At 45.6% G+C, this 15,423-nt stretch overlaps 1 protein-coding gene across 1 annotated transcript; it reads left to right on the top strand.

The window, feature by feature from the left end:
• Window positions 1-1,190: 1,190 nt before the first annotated feature.
• Window positions 1,191-14,960, top strand: ZNF622 (zinc finger protein 622). The gene is made up of 6 exons (XM_046000700.1): window positions 1,191-1,968; window positions 2,752-3,012; window positions 3,227-3,389; window positions 6,357-6,466; window positions 13,350-13,493; window positions 14,679-14,960. The coding sequence occupies exons 1-6, from the start codon at window positions 1,341-1,343 to the stop codon at window positions 14,804-14,806; spliced, it is 1,434 nt and encodes a 477-aa protein (XP_045856656.1). The 5' UTR covers window positions 1,191-1,340; the 3' UTR covers window positions 14,807-14,960.
• Window positions 14,961-15,423: the final 463 nt, after the last annotated feature.

Consider the following 15,423-nt stretch of genomic DNA (forward strand, 5'->3'; position numbering starts at 1 on the left):
AAGGCGGGGGGGAGACACACACATTCAGACCAAAAGAATTAAGGCGGATCTGGGGAAGCCACTGGAGGCTTGTGAACAACAAGAGCAACGGGACTTGACCTACATATTTTAAAAAAAAAGCCTCTGTGTTCTTGGGTGCTACGGGCCGCTTGGATTCTAGGCACGCGAAGTTCGATTCCTGACCGGGGTTGACAGGTTGGGCTAGGCCGTGCAGATGAGCCCAAGCGCTGCCTGAAATCCAACACTCACGCTTCCTCCACCACGTAGTCGACCGCGCACCGGAAATGTGCGCTTCTCGCGTGACACACACCGAAGTCCCAAGATCAGGTACCAACACGCGAGCGAAAAATTTCTCATTATCTTCTGGACTGATACGTTCCAATGACAGTATCTGTATACGTTGGGTTGGATAAAACATGTGTCTTCCCTCTTTCTTCTTGCGTTTTTGAAAACGGGGCTGCTGCGCGACTGAGAAGAAGCTCTGGGGCCCGGATTACTGTCTCCGGCCAGCGGCGTGGCCGGACTCCCGGCCGCCAACTTTTCATCCAAGCGTGTCGCGTGCGCCCCCCGCTGGAAGGGCTGCCCCGCAGAGACCGAGGCTCTGGCCCGGCCTCGCCGGCCTTCCTGCGAATTCCCGCCGCGCCCCGCCCGAGGCCCCTCTTCCCCGCGACTCCGGCCGGCCCTGGCTCTCGCCACACCCGTTCACGAGGCTGCCGGAGCTCAGGGCTAGGTTCTCGGAGAGGCCCCGACCATCGCCTGGTCACCGGATCCCTCCTCCGGGGCCTCCTTCTCCCGCGGAGCCGTCCCCTTCCACGCGTCACCCCACTCCGCAAAACCACCTGGGGCAGTAACCTGGCGGGCGCTGCGCCAAGCAACACCTTCCCCCAAGGACCCAATCAACACCCTCCTCCGGCTGGTCCAATCAAAACCCACCTCAGGCTGGTCCGGTCAACACCCCCCTTAGGCTGGTCCAATCAACACCCGCCTCGGGCTGACCCAGTCAACGCCCATCTCATGCCCCCTCTGATCAACACCCACCTCAGCACAGCTCAGTCAACACCCACTTCAGGCCGACTGGGCGGGGCCTGGTTAGCCACAGGCCTTCCTCGGCCTTCCGGGACCGGCGGGGGAAGCCGCCACAGATCGAGAGGCGGGACTTCCTGTCCAGCTGAGCATAACTTCCCTAGTGTGCCGGAAGTTCTCGCAGATCCAGCCTGGAAGGCGGCGTCCGGTGTGATTTTTGTTGGGCTTTGAGGCGAGTAGAAGTTTGAGCTTCTGGTGGCGTTAAGACTGTCGTCGCTAGAATTTTGCCCCGGCCGCCTCTTATTTCGGCCCTGGCGATGGCGACGTACACTTGCATTACCTGCCGGGTGGCGTTCGGCGACGCGGACGTGCAGCGGGCCCACTACAAGACGGATTGGCACCGCTACAACCTGAAGCGCAAGGTGGCCGACATGGCCCCGGTCACGGCCGAGGGTTTCCAGGAGCGGGTGCGGGCTCAGCGGGCCGTGACGGAGCAGGAGAGCAAGGGCACGGCCACCTACTGCACCGTCTGCAGTAAGAAGTTTGCTTCTTTCAACGCCTACGAAAACCACCTCAAGTCCCGGCGGCACGTGGAGCTGGAGAAGAAGGCCGTGCGCGCCGTGAATCGGAGAGTGGAGATGATGAACGAAAAGAACTTGGAGAAAGGGCTGGGCGTGGACAGCGTGGACAAGGATGCCATGAACGCGGCCATCCAGCAGGCCATCAAGGCCCAGCCGTCCCTGTCGCCCAAGAAGGCCCCCGCGGCGCCGGAGGAGGAGTCACCCAGGAGTCCCGCGGCGCTGGCTCGTGCGGGACGTGGGGCTCACGAGCGGGACCCGGCCGAGAAGCCTCCCCGGCTCCAGTGGTTTGAGCAGCAGGCGAAGAAGTTTACAAAGCAGCAGCAGCAGGAGGAGGAGGAGAGTGAGGAGGACCTGGATGAAGAAGGTAATGGCCTCCCCTTAGGTTCCAGATGTGTACTCGAAGTTGGAGGGGAGGAGGCGCCCGTTTTTAAGTGAAGATGGCGAGTGCGGGCCGTTTTCGGTACTTTCTGAAGTGACTAGTCTGGCCCTCGTTCCCACGGGGAATTTTGTCTGCTTAGTTAACTGTTGTAGATCCAGGGCCCAAAACCCAACGTGGGGCGAGGGCGGGGAGGAATAGGTTCTTTCTTATAGTTACAGAAGGAATCTGTTTTCTGTTTTGAAAGAGAAGGCCTTTGACATACACATGGGAGAGTACATGTTACCGCTCACACCGACCTACGTAGGATTTGTGATTCTGCTGAGTTTCTAGTTTCCACGGCTTTGCACTTACTTTAATTGGTTAAAACACTAAGTGACGGCTTCAGAATGAGCCAGCTGACCTGAAATGTGGAGCTGGAGCCAGCAACTGAGCCTCCTTGATTTTATGAGCTATTTATTCTTTCCTACCTTCTTCCTACATCCAGTTATACTGACTGTGTTCATATAGGCTTAGGAAAGGCCAAGACTCCCTCAAGTTTACTGTATGCAGGAAAAGGAAGAATCAGGAAACTTTGAGCGGTACAAACTCGTCTGTGTAAATGGACCAGCTAAAATTGAGATCTTAAAAGAGGGTTTGTCTTTAGATGTAACTGGCATTCTGTCCCCCTAGATAAAAGACTGTACCATCTCCTGTTTGTGAATCTGCAGTTTCTTCAGTTGCAGTTACCACTCTCTTAAACTAACTGTTTTTCAAATCTCTGGCTTGAAGAGTGGGAAGATATTAATTCTGAAGAGGAGCTGGAATATGAGGATGCTGACACCGTGGACCAAGCAGAGGAACCGGATGCAGAGGGGGAGGAGGCTGGGAGAGGCCCCTTAATTGGTGCCATCCCCATAACAGACTGCTTATTTTGTCCCCATCATTCAAGCTCTCTTGTGAAGAATGTGGCTCATATGACTAAAGTCCACAGCTTCTTTATTCCTGATATAGAATATCTTTCAGATCTTAAGGGGCTGATTAGATATTTGGGTAAGTACAATAGTTTTCCTTTTAATGAGGAAATACCACATTACTGGGGACAAGTTTTAAGGGAACATTCGTTTTTCATTTCCCGTCAATCTTTGATTTAATTATGTGCTTATTTTGTAAAGATCAAAAACTTAATGCATGTTTTTTGAATTGTGGTGATTGTGAGCTTTAATCTGGCTGCAGATTACTTTTTGTCCTCGAATTATTTTTTCAGGAGAGAAAGTTGGTGTTGGGAAGATTTGCTTGTGGTGCAATGAGAAAGGGAAATCCTTCTACTCCACGGAAGCCGTACAGGCACACATGAATGACAAAAGCCACTGTAAGCTCTTCGCAGATGGCGATGCTGCTTTGGAATTTGCAGATTTCTATGACTTTAGGTAAGTCTGTAGTTTGTAATGTGAAGCAAAGCGAGGTCAGAATATTTGCATTGAATTGCTACTAGATGTAGGCAGCCTGACACGTGTCCAGCACAGTACAATATATGCTTTATAACTTTTGTAACACTTCTGTGTGGGTAATTGTTCCCTCTCATTTTGTGGATAAGAAACAGACTATGGGAGTTGAGCACACACATTTAATAAAAGATATGATAAAGAGACAGTCTCAGGGCCACACTGAAGTTTGTCTGACTTCAAAACTTGTGTTTCTTTTTTTGTGGTTTAAATGGTTAGGCGCTCAGCTTTGCCTAACCTTGTGAACAGAGGGAGGAAATTAGATTTCATGTCTTGGTTTCCCTAAGAGTCCTTGAATCACAAGCTGTCTCCCAAGGGAATTGAGGTGGTTGCTGATCTCAGCCAGTCCCAGGCATTTGATGGTGACGTTATCCCATAGGTGGTTCACCCTTAACTAGAAAGTTGGATAATTCGTCCATGATGCAAGGAATCTGTGCCAGGCACTTTTGAACAGCTAACTCCTAGTATCGTGATATCTTCGACCTAGCACAGGTCAAAAGTATATATTTGTGTAGCACACAAGCATTTGTGTAATTACTATGCCAAGTATGCATAATCTCCAGATTCATGTGTTCAGAAAAGTCCTAGTCTTTTAAATCCTTTTGCATGTTCCTCCTGATTTCTCATTCTTCTTTTGCAATGAGGAAAAGTTTTTCGTTTCAGCCATTTTGGTGTCTGGGTTGTGGCTTTAATTTGCATTTCCCTCATGATAATTAATGTAGTTGAAAACATTTTTATGTAATTGGTCATTTGGATATCTCTTGTGAAGTGTTTGATCACTTTTGTCTGTTTCTTTGCTGGGATTGGGTTATCTGTCTTACTGTTAACATTTCAATGTGTAATTCTCCAGTTATTTTCTGTGTAGCATTGAGAACATTTCTAGGAACATAGAGATTCTACTAGAATTGCACTGTCCAACATGGCAAATGCTTGGTGTATTCATGCGGCTATGTAAGTTAGCTAGAAATTAAGTTTAAAATTTAAAAATTCAGCACTTTAGTGGTATTACCTAAATTTCAGAGCTCAGTGCTTAAAAGCACATATGACTAGTAGCTCCTCTATTGGACACACAAGCATAGAAAGTTTCTATGATCACAGAATTCTGTTGGACGGCACTGTTCTAGAACTTGTTTTTAGAATGGTTAAATTGAGGAGTGCTGCATTTCCAGCTCCACATTCTCCTCCACTTCCTACCTGGCAACCCTCTTAGGGAGAAACAAATAGGTGAAAGAGTTTAGTTATAGGTCATTTGCTCAGTCTTTTTCCTTTTTTTAAAGCACAATTTTATGTTAACAGCAAATTTGAGCAGGTTACAGAGATTTCCCATGTCTCCCACATCCATACTTGCATGACCTCCCTCATTATGGACATCCCTCACTAGTGGTATATTTGTTGGAATCGATGAACTTGGATTAACACCCCATTATCACCAAGTGCATGGTTTGTTAGGGTTCACTGTTAGCGTTGCGCATTTAGTAGGTTTGGACAAATGCATAATGACGTGTCTACCGTTACAGTCTCATACAGAGTAGTGTCACTGCCCTGAAAGTCGTATGGAGTCCACCTGTTCTTCTCTCCTTGTCTTTTCAGACTGGCTTCTTTCACTTACTAATAGGCATTGAAGTTTTTTCCGTGTCTTATCATGGCTTGATGGTTCATTTCTTTTGAGTACTGAATTCTGTTTCATTGTCCAGATACACCACAGTTGACCCACTCACCTCCTGAAGGATGTTTTGGTGGCTTCCAGGATTGGCAGTTATGGATAAAGCTGCAGGTTTATGCAGGTTTATGGATAAAGTGTGCAGGTTTTTGTGTTGACATGTTTTTAGCTTCTTTAGATGAATACCGAACAACCCAATTGCTGTATCCTGTGATAAAAGTATGTTTGGTTTTCAAGAATGCCCAGCTGTCTTGCAAAACACTTGTACTGTTTTGTGGCCCATCTGTCTTGCAAAATGCCTGCACCATCCACCAAAATGCATGTTGGCCATTTTAAGATTTTATTTATTTATTTGACAGAGAGAGAGATCACAAGTAGGCAGAGAGGCAGGCAGAGAGAGAGGAGGAAGGAGGCTCCCTGCTGAGCAGAGAGCCCGATGTGGGGCTCGATCCCAGGTCCTTGAGATCATGACCTGAGCCTAAGGCAGCGGCTTAATCTACTGAGCCACCCAGGCGCCCTGCATATTGACCATTTTAATAAGTATGTGGTGTTATCACATTTGATTTTGCATTTTCCTGATGACATGATATGAAGCATCTTTTTACATGTTTATTTACAATCTGTATATCTTAGTGAGGTGCCCAGTAAGGTCTTTGCCCCATTTTAAGATCTGGTTTATATTCTTACTGAGTTTTAAGAGTTTTTGTGTATTTTGAAAATGGTCCTTTATCAGATGTGCCTTCTGCAAATATTTTTTCCCAGTCTATGGCTTCTGTTTTACACTTGATCTTAGCCAAGGGCCGAGAAATAATATGGCTTCTGTTTCAATTCTCTGACATTGTTCTTCCCAGAGCAAAAGTGTTTTCATTTTAATGAAGTCCAGCTTATCAATTATTCCTTTCATGGATCGTGCCTTTGGTGGTATATGTAAAAAGTCCTCACCAAGCCCACAAGTCATCTAGATTTTCTCCCGTGTTATATTCTAGGCATTCTTCTAGTTTCGCATTTTACACGTAGGTCTGTGATGCATCCTGAATTTATAGGTCACTTGCTTATTTTTATTACAGAGGGTGTTACCAAGTTGGTCTTTGTCTAAACCTTTCAGCTTGTCATCCCTGCAGCTGTTTTTTGATAACTAGTGGGTTTACCATTCTGCAAATACAGTTTGTCTTTTAGTTAAATTTGAGGTATTAGTCTTTTTGTTAATGCCTTTCTTCATGCCACTGTTACAGGAGTAGCTATCCGGATTACAAGGAAGGGGAGTGCCCTGATGAAACCGAGTTGTGCTCGGAAAGGCTGTTAGGCTATGATGATGAAACCATGGAGCTGATTCTACCTTCAGGTAAGTGTATTTGTCAAAGATAAATAGCTGAATGCCAGTGAGATGATTAGAGAGGCGTGTTCTATCAGTCTTCTTCCGTTCTGAGGGAGGTGGCTAAACTTTAAATTTTATGTTCCCAGATACACAGTTAACTCTGAAGGTTGCCACTTAGCTCTGTGTTAACTGTTCTGTTGAAATTAAATCAGTGTCTTTGCTTACTTCTCTTATGATTCCAAATGCTTTATCCGTCATTTCCTTTCAAATACATAGACATTTCCGTTTGGCTCTTTATTATTATTTATTATTTTTATTGCCTTGTTTAGATTTTGTAAATCATGTCCCTACTCTTTTTTTTTTTAATTATTTTTATTAACATATAGCGTATTATTTGCCCGAGGGGTACAGGTCTGTGAATCATCAGGCTTACACACTTCACGGCACTCACCATAGCACACACCCTCCCCAGTGTCCGTAACCCGACTACCCTACCCCTACCACCACACCCCCCAGCAACCCTCAGTTTGTTTTGTGAGCTTAAGAGTCTCTTATGGTTTGTCTCCCTCTCAATCCCATCTTGTTTCATTTTTTCCTTCCCTACCCCATAAACCCCTGCCCTTCCTTTCAAATTCCTCATATCAGAGAGGTCATATGATACTTGTCTTTGATTGACTTATTTCATTCAGCGTAATACCCTCTAGTTCCAGCCACATCGTCGCAAATGGCAAGATTTCATTTCTTTTAATGGCTGCATAGTATTCCCTTGTATATATGTACTGTCTGTTGATGGACATCTGATTCTTTCCATAGTTTGGCTGTTGTGGACATTGCTGCTATAAACATTCGGGTGCACGTGCATGGCCCTACTCTTATTCTTCTCATTGATTCCTGTTTCCTCATGTTGCTCAGACTTCCAGCTGGTAGTCTGTCCCAGAAGTATCTGTTTGACAGTATGCGGTTGCCTATCTGTATTCTAATTATGGTAGGGTGGCTTGGAGTTTGAATTATGCCTGCTACTTTAGGGAACATTTAACTGATGTGGGAATTTATCCCAGGTATGATAAGGTGGGGGGAAAAAACATGAATATGAGAAGCACCCCATATTGTTTACAGTGTTATGATGAGCTAATAAGAATGAGAGAAGCTACAGAAGACATCTATGAGAAGGAAAGGGAATGGAACAGTAAAGATAGTAAGATCCTAACAGTAAGTGATATTTACTGAGCAGTTAACATGGTAGCTGGGTATACTGTTTTATCTTTACAAGCCTGTGGGTTAGATTCCATGTCCTTATTTGACCTGTGAGTCAGCTGCAACTTAGATAGGTTGAATAACTGACCCAAGAGCATAGTCAGTGAATCCTTTTTCTCCACTTCCCTACCCTGCCTTTGGAGATTTGCAGCCATGTTGGGGGTGGGAGTAGCTATCCTGCTCATGGAAATGACTGTTACGAGGAAGCTGTCTTATATTACTGCTTTTCATGTAGAATATCACTGCTTAGATACAGACAGCCCTCTTTAACTTGGAATAATTACCTTTTACGGCTAAGGGCAGCTTTAAAGTATGACAGTAGAAGGAAAGGGCAGACAGAAACTCTCTTGAAGATAAATTCTCCTTACATTGACGATAAAGGTAGCAGACACAGTAGCGTGACCTGTGCCAGACACGTAGCAAAACAGGCCTAAATATATCACAGAAAACCTCTTGTAATCTTCCTCTGGTGACAATACCAATACATTACGGCAGAAAAGAGCTTTGCATTGCCTTCAGCGTGTTCTGTGCTAAAATGTGCACGACAATGAGCATAACCTATTTAAGAAATGCAGTGTATTGGGGAGAACCTTTCATCTAAACATAAAACTTTTGTAACTTAGGAGGTTTTGTTTGTTTGTTTTTGCGTGTGTATGTAGAAAACACATTTTCCTAGGATTTCCTAGGATTATTGAGTTTTCTTTTTTTTTTTTAAGATTTTATTTATTTGTTTGACAGAAATCATAAGTAGGCAGAGAGACAGGCAGGGAGAGAGGGGGAAGCAGGCTCCCCGCTCAGCAGAGAGCCTGATGTGGGGCTCGATCCCAGGACCCTGAGACCATGACCTGAGCTGAAGGCTGAGGCTTAACCCTCTGAGCCACCCAGGGGCCCCAGGTTATTGAGTTTTCTAAGATTAGCCAAGGCCCCAGATGGGCATCTTGTTGGGATACTCTCTTCCTCTTCCACATCAGAACAGTTACTAAGTGCGAATCCTGAGCTTTTGCGTATTTTTTTGGTCTTCTCTTTAACACTTGTCTGTGTCACCATTACCGACATATGTCCATCTCCAGTCCCGTTTCCCCTCCATCACTGAGTGTTCTTCCTAAAACACGCCAGTCTCTTGTCTTTTTCCTCTGGAATTCCTCCAGGGGGAGCCATTGCTTTTCCGGTAGGTTAGTTTCAGCAGCTTGTCTCCCGCACCACCGTCCCCCCACCTTGCTATTCCTTTACCTGTCCCTGGCAGTTTCCCTCCTCTGGCACTTTGCATGGCTGGTGCCTCTCTGTCTTACTGCTGCTCCTCTTTTAAGACTTGGGTTCACTCTTCCATCAGCTTTTTCAACTCAGCTCCTGCCCCCCTGAGTGTGGAGCGTCTCCTCTGCTCCCGGGACACTTGAGTATCTGTGGTAACATTCCTCTCCTTCTCTCCTTTGTAATAGTTGGCTCGCTTGCCTGTCTTCCCGCATTACTTTTCAGAAAAAGATTGCTTCTTTCATCTCAGCACAGGGTCTCAGGCACACAAGAGCCAGCTAAATGTGTGTTGACTGAGTGATTGAGAAGTTGGAGGTGACTTTAAAAGGAAAGCAAGGTTGATCCCCTTGGGTCTGCCACAGATTAGGAGGAGCAGAGCAGAAGAAACCACTGTGCGCTAAGAAGGGGCCCCAGGGACTTGGAATCATTGGCCTGAAGCACTGGGGAGCAGTTTGCTTGTCTCTCCATCTTCATGCAGTCGAAGGAGAAAGTGGCAGGAGACTAATTTGAAGGTCTAATTTCCGTGGTTTTTAAAGCCTGGGTTTCCTTGCTAACTGCTGCTGGTCCACCTACTGAGTCACATTATTTTAAAATATTAGATAATAAACCTCAGGACAACTCTTTTATATTAGATTTGGAAGTAGTGAAGAATGGTAAGGAGTTTGGTATTACTCTGAAATACTGTACTTTTAGACAGACTCAGGAAAGACCTAACCAGCAGCCACATACTACCTTTCCCCACAGGTTCTTTTTTTTTTTTTTTTTTTTTTTAAGATTTTTTATTTATTTATTTGACAGCGCGCGCGAGAGAGAGATCACAAGTAGGCAGAGAGGCAGGCAGAGAGAGAGAGAGAGGGAAGCAGGCTCCCTGCCGAGCAGAGAGCCCGATGCGGGACTCGATCCCAGGACCCTGAGATCATGACCTGAGCCGAAGGCAGCGGCTTAACCCACTGAGCCACCCAGGCGCCCCGTCCCCACAGGTTCTTAACCAGACCATACACCATACACTTTTTTTTTTTTCTGTGAGTGTGTGCATTTTCCTGGGAGAGGCCATGGTGATTAAAGTCAGCTGTGTGGGGTGCCTCAGTTCAGTGTCTGCCTTTGGCTCGGGTCATGGTCTCCGTGTCCTGGGATTGAGAGCCCCAAATTGGACTCCCTGCTCAGTGGGGTGTTTGCTTCTGCCTCTGCCTCTGTCCCTCCCCCTGCTCGTGAGTGCATATGCACCCTGTTTGTCTCTCAAAAAGAAAAAATAAATCTTTAAAGTCACCTGTGTGTGCCATGCATTTTTATTTTTTTATTATTTTTTTTCCTTTTTGGGCTGTGTGGGTAAGTACATTTTTTCTGGGGGAAATGCTGTAGTTTTTCACCTCTGACCTGGAGAAGATTAAGAGCCACTAATAATATCTAAGTACACGACCTTCATTCACTACCTTCACGGGTCTTCACAGATGATTGACTGCTGAAACCTTTATAGAATTTGTTTAAATAATAACAGAAAATAGCTTTCTTCGTGAATCAAAGACTGCTAGTGTTCTGACATTTCTTCCAGCTGTACTGATACCTCTTTTTTTATATCACCCATACTTCTATCATCTTATCTGAAAAACTAGTCATCTTTCAGTCAATCTTGATTATGATGAGACATGATTATTTCTAGTCATTGGTTTTCTCTTACGTCTCAGTACTGGTTTGGGAGGTTTTCTAATGAACCAGGAGTTTGGGAGATCTACGAATAAGCACTGTAAATATGGAGTGGTCTTACAGTGGTGTATTCAGTCACCTGCTTACGGCTCTGAGCAAATTTACCTTTCAGAAACCTTTTCAGTTATACTCAGTCCCTTGACTGTGTTAGCACCGATGTCGGCATGAAACTAATTTGAGAAGGATTCTCATGAGAGCTTGGTGACATTTAATCAACCACACTTAGTAGGGTCTGCTTTCAAACTGGTTTCAAAAGCAATAGTTGTGATGTGTTAAATTTAGTTATTTCAGATCAAATAGGTGATCCCAGAGCCAGTGACAAAGAGCATCCGGTAGAGGGCACTGTGAGCCTTCCTTTGAAGGCTCAGTTCCTTGAGTTCACTTTTCGTGCTCTGCAGCTCCTGTGGAGTAAGTTGGTGTGAAAGACACATCCAGTTAGCTGCTGAGTAGCCGGATGGAACTGGTGGTGGATCCACGAGAATGTATAATTAGTCTTTGGAAAATTACAGTTGGAGATCATTGCTTTTCCACTGCATAATAGCTTCGATTATAAGGCTGTTTATTAGGTAAGAGTGGACAGTTTTTAAGAAGGAGCCAACATTTCACATGTGGTTATTGCTATGTTGAAAGGTAGATGGACAGATTGTGGCTCTACATAACTAAGACATACCCCATGTGTTATTTATTGGGCGGTCACATTGTGTTCTAAAAATAATTTTCCTTGAGGAGGGCCTTCAAGTTGGGCTGTGCAAGCATGTTATTCTTGGGGCTTACTGTTAGGGGCTCACTGTCATTGACACAGGGCAGGGCAGAGGTAGCTCTCAGCAGTCTGTGTGTTCAGTTCCCTTGCTGGCTGTAGAAACCTTGACATTGGGTAATGAAACCTTTTCAAGGATTTTCCTCAATAATACATATGTCCAAAGCTGCTTAAGACTATAAATACATCAGTTTCCTTTGTCCTAATGATCAGCATTATCATGTAATGATTTTGAGCATTGCAAGCCTGGAGCATCCTGACCTATTATTATAAATAGAAAATGATACCAACTGTGCTAGGGTTTCCTGCCACAGCAGCCTTCATTTAAGTTTGAGTCTGTATCTGTCAGCTGCTGCTTACTCATTTCTTGTGGTCTAGGAGCTTTGTTAACTCTTACGCTGCCAGAAGAATCAGATTCAAGGAAACAGGTTTCATCCATATTGTATCCAAAAACCAAATCATCCTTGAATTGAAAGGGGGTTTTTTTGGTCGTCTCTTACATCCTGTCACAAAAACCAGTCAACTGAAAGTAATTCCTTTCCCATGTCTGTGTAGCAAGCAAACCATTTCCTGGGTAGCTTGCCCCAGGTATAAGGTCCTAAAATAACCTGATAACAGAATTTTTTTCTTGTAAATGAAAGGTCTAGATCCTAGAAGCAAAACATCTGCAGTATTTATAGTCTCCCGTTTATGGTCTTTCTACACAAAAGATTCTGAAAGAAACGGTTTTATATATGTAAGTGTAAAACCTTCCCAGAAGCCATACACGTGGTTCTGTCTAGCCATAGTTCCTGTACTCATGCTCAGTGGAAATAGCTGTTTCACACCCGGTGTGTAGATGCTGTTGTTGAATGGCTACATGTTTATGTCTCTCTGGGAAGGTATTTGATTGATATTCTTGTGAGAGAATCGTATTTAGTGTTGTATTTCGATTACTCTCGGGTAATGCTGAGACCACTGTGCCAGGAGCGCCTGGTGAGAGCCGCTGCTCTGACAGAGCCTGGAGTTCAGTCGTCGCTGAAACCTGCCCGCTTCCCCTCCACCTGCTGCAAAGCTGAGGCTCTGCACAGTCTGCCTGTAAGGGGCTGGGTAGTCCGTAGTAATTCATTTCTGAAAGCATGATTGACTTGCATAGTTCTGCCAGATCCTTCTAGATAAGCAAAAGCTGTAGAGGGAATTCAGCTTGATCATCCTTTAAAATTCTAGCTCAACCAGGTGACCTCCATCCTGTAGAAGACAGCAGGGCAGGGTTTCTCAGTGTAGTGACCTTTTAGGCCAGGTAATTCTTTGTTGTGGAGGACTGTCCTGTGCATTGTAGGATGTTTAGTGATATCCTTGATCTCTAGCCACTATTTGCTGGTAGTGCCCCTCCAGGTGTAGTACCAAAAATGTCTCCAGTCGGTGTCAAATGTCCCTGGAGGAAAGAATGATCCCTGGAGGAAAGAATGAGAACCACCACTGCAAAGAGTTTAAGCAAAAGAAAGGTGGGTTGGTTTTTTACTTAGATCCAGACTGTGACTTTTAGATTTTAAGCATCAGGGTTATAGTGTACTTTATCTTTGTGTTTAAAAAAATAAAAACAAAAACAAAAAAACAGGTAATATCTCCTTCCTTGGGCCTATTATCCACATTAGTCGGTGTTGCTGTGTGAATTTCTAGAGAGGCATATTGGATATAAGTAAGTACAAGATTCTGAGTATTTAATGTAACAGTGACTGCCATTCTCTTTTTTAAAAAACCCCTCTGCGTTTTGATTTTCTGTGTTTCATTTTTTACTATGCTACTTCATCTTTTTTTTCTTTTCAGCAGGTAGAGCACTGTTTCTTCTGGCATATATCCAATTTCCAGCTAGATCCCCTTAAGAGTCTGATTGGGAAAGTCCTTGCTCTGTAGCTGCAGCTTGAAAAATTACCCAATTCAGCATTTCCATCTTGCTTTTTTGAAAAACAGGTGCCAGACTGGGTCACCGTTCGTTGATGAGATACTACAAACAGCGATTTGGCTTGTCAAGAGCTGTGGCCATTGCTAAGAATCGGAAGGCCGTGGGCCGGATACTGCAACAGTACAGGGCCCTGGGATGGACAGGCAGCACAGGTGTGTTGATACCTACAGCCGTGGACCAGCCCAGGAACTCGTAATACAAGACAGGGTTTGGGCAAAGTCCTTTCCATTTATGTTGTCCTTAGGGATCCTCCCTAGAGGAAACTTAATTTCTTGGCCCTGGGGGCTTTCATTACTACTAGATACATTTATGGCAATAAGCCCAAAGCTCCATTACTTACAAACCTCATATTCCTGGCACAGTAATTTTCTAAAATGGCGTATAGATGATAGTGCAGAAATAAGTACCGAGTTGTCAGCAACAGTTGGAATTAACTAGTGTCCTTGTGGCAAATAGCTTGAGCTATGGGGTCAGACATGACTGACTTGATACACAAAGTGGTGCTTAAATGACGAGTGTGAGTAATTCAAGGCACCTAAGCCTCTGTTTCCTCATTTATAAGATTGAGATAATAATAGGACCCGCCTGGCAGAGTTGTGCAGGTTGACTGTTCTAATGCATGTATGATCCAGTACATGGATATAATAAAGGCTGTCACTCCTTGTAGTTTTCCTGTAGAAATGTAATAAGAGTTGGAGGAATAAAACAGGCCCTTGAAATTGCTAAGCTCTGAAACCTCATCAGTATCAAATTATTTACATCTGTTCTGATGTGTCTGCTCGGTGCAGCTCGGTCCTGAGGTCTTCGGGGAGAGTGCGGGTCTGCTAGAGGACAGTGAAGCAGACAGGGAGAGCCCCTCCGGGTGTCACGGAAAGGCCTGGACAGATAAAATCCATGTTCAGTGCCGCTGTGTTTATATATAACCACGTGGCTGCCTTCTCCGGCTGCCCAGGAGCTGAGAAACCACTTAAATCTAGCGGACGCTGACTTTGTCTTGCTCTCGTCAGGGGCTATAGTGTCTGACTCAATTTATGGTCTCCGCCTCTCACTGTCACCTTTGATCAATGGAGAGTTACCTTTGGGGCTTATAGACCCGTCCAGGTGAGGCTCCTCCCCGAGCAGTGTGTTTTAGTACAGGCTGTTGTGCGCAGTTCCGGGGGCACATGGCCCCCACGCCGGTGCCCCGGAGACGTCAGGTTAGCAGCTCTTTCTTACATCTAAGAACCCAGAGACCCCCCCGCCCCCAACCAGCCTTGAGGCTCTCTGTAAAGATTGGGTTTTTTCTGATCACCAACAACAAACCTTTGCCTCACTGCTTGTCCCTTTCGCCGCCACAGGAGCGGCACTTGTGCGCGAGCGGGATATGCAGTATGTCCAGAGGATGAAATCCAAGTGGCTGCTGAAGACGGGGATGAAGAACAACGCCACCAAGCAGATGCACTTCCGGCCGCAAGTGAGATTCTGAGGGTCGGCCACGGATCGCGTGACCCGCCTCTGGCCCCGGTGTCCTCGCCTGAGGACCAGTGGGAGCTGGATTGTGGGACAGACCCTTTTCGCTGCTCCCTCTCCTTGTACTTTATCTGTTCTGACCTAAGAATAAAAGTCAGAATCTCGGTGGCTTTTCAGTGTCATTTCTGCCCAGGGTTTAAAGGTTATGTTTTCCCAACGTGAGTGCTGGGCCTGCTGGGCTCTGGGACCCAAACTGCCGGCCCGCACGTGTGTCATTGCCGCAGCTTCTGACTGATTTCTGGCTGTCAGAATCACCTGGGAAACTCGGGCGTGACCTGTCCGCCCTGAACTTGGTTGAACCTTGCCCTGTCACCGGGACCTCCATGAGGGGGTCGGAAGCTACGGAGGAAGTTGCGTGTCACTCATCTGAGTGTTGTGGCTCCTGAGGTGGCACGAGTCACTTTCACTGAGTCCAGGCAAAGGCAGGCAGCATGCGGTAGGCTTGCTGGAAGGTTCTGTATTTCTAAACGTGACCACGCAAAGCACGACAGCGCTGTGCGTTCCGACTCCGTTTCCGGTGCTGCCTTTCCTTGAGCAGTTAGCCGAGTAAGAAAATCAATGTAAAATGCTTAG

This window comes from Meles meles, chromosome 3, assembly GCF_922984935.1.
Source record: "Meles meles chromosome 3, mMelMel3.1 paternal haplotype, whole genome shotgun sequence".
NCBI classification, from domain to species: domain Eukaryota; kingdom Metazoa; phylum Chordata; class Mammalia; order Carnivora; family Mustelidae; genus Meles; species Meles meles.

Excerpts from the sequence above, each read along its gene's own strand:
- ZNF622 (XM_046000700.1), top strand. The coding sequence starts at position 1,341 with ATGGCGACGTACACTTGCATTACCTGCCGGGTGGCGTTCGGCGACGCG. Across the intron at positions 1,969-2,751 it reads GGAGGACCTGGATGAAGAAG|AGTGGGAAGATATTAATTCT; the intron begins GTAATGGCCTCC and ends TCTGGCTTGAAG. Across the intron at positions 3,390-6,356 it reads GCAGATTTCTATGACTTTAG|GAGTAGCTATCCGGATTACA; the intron begins GTAAGTCTGTAG and ends CCACTGTTACAG.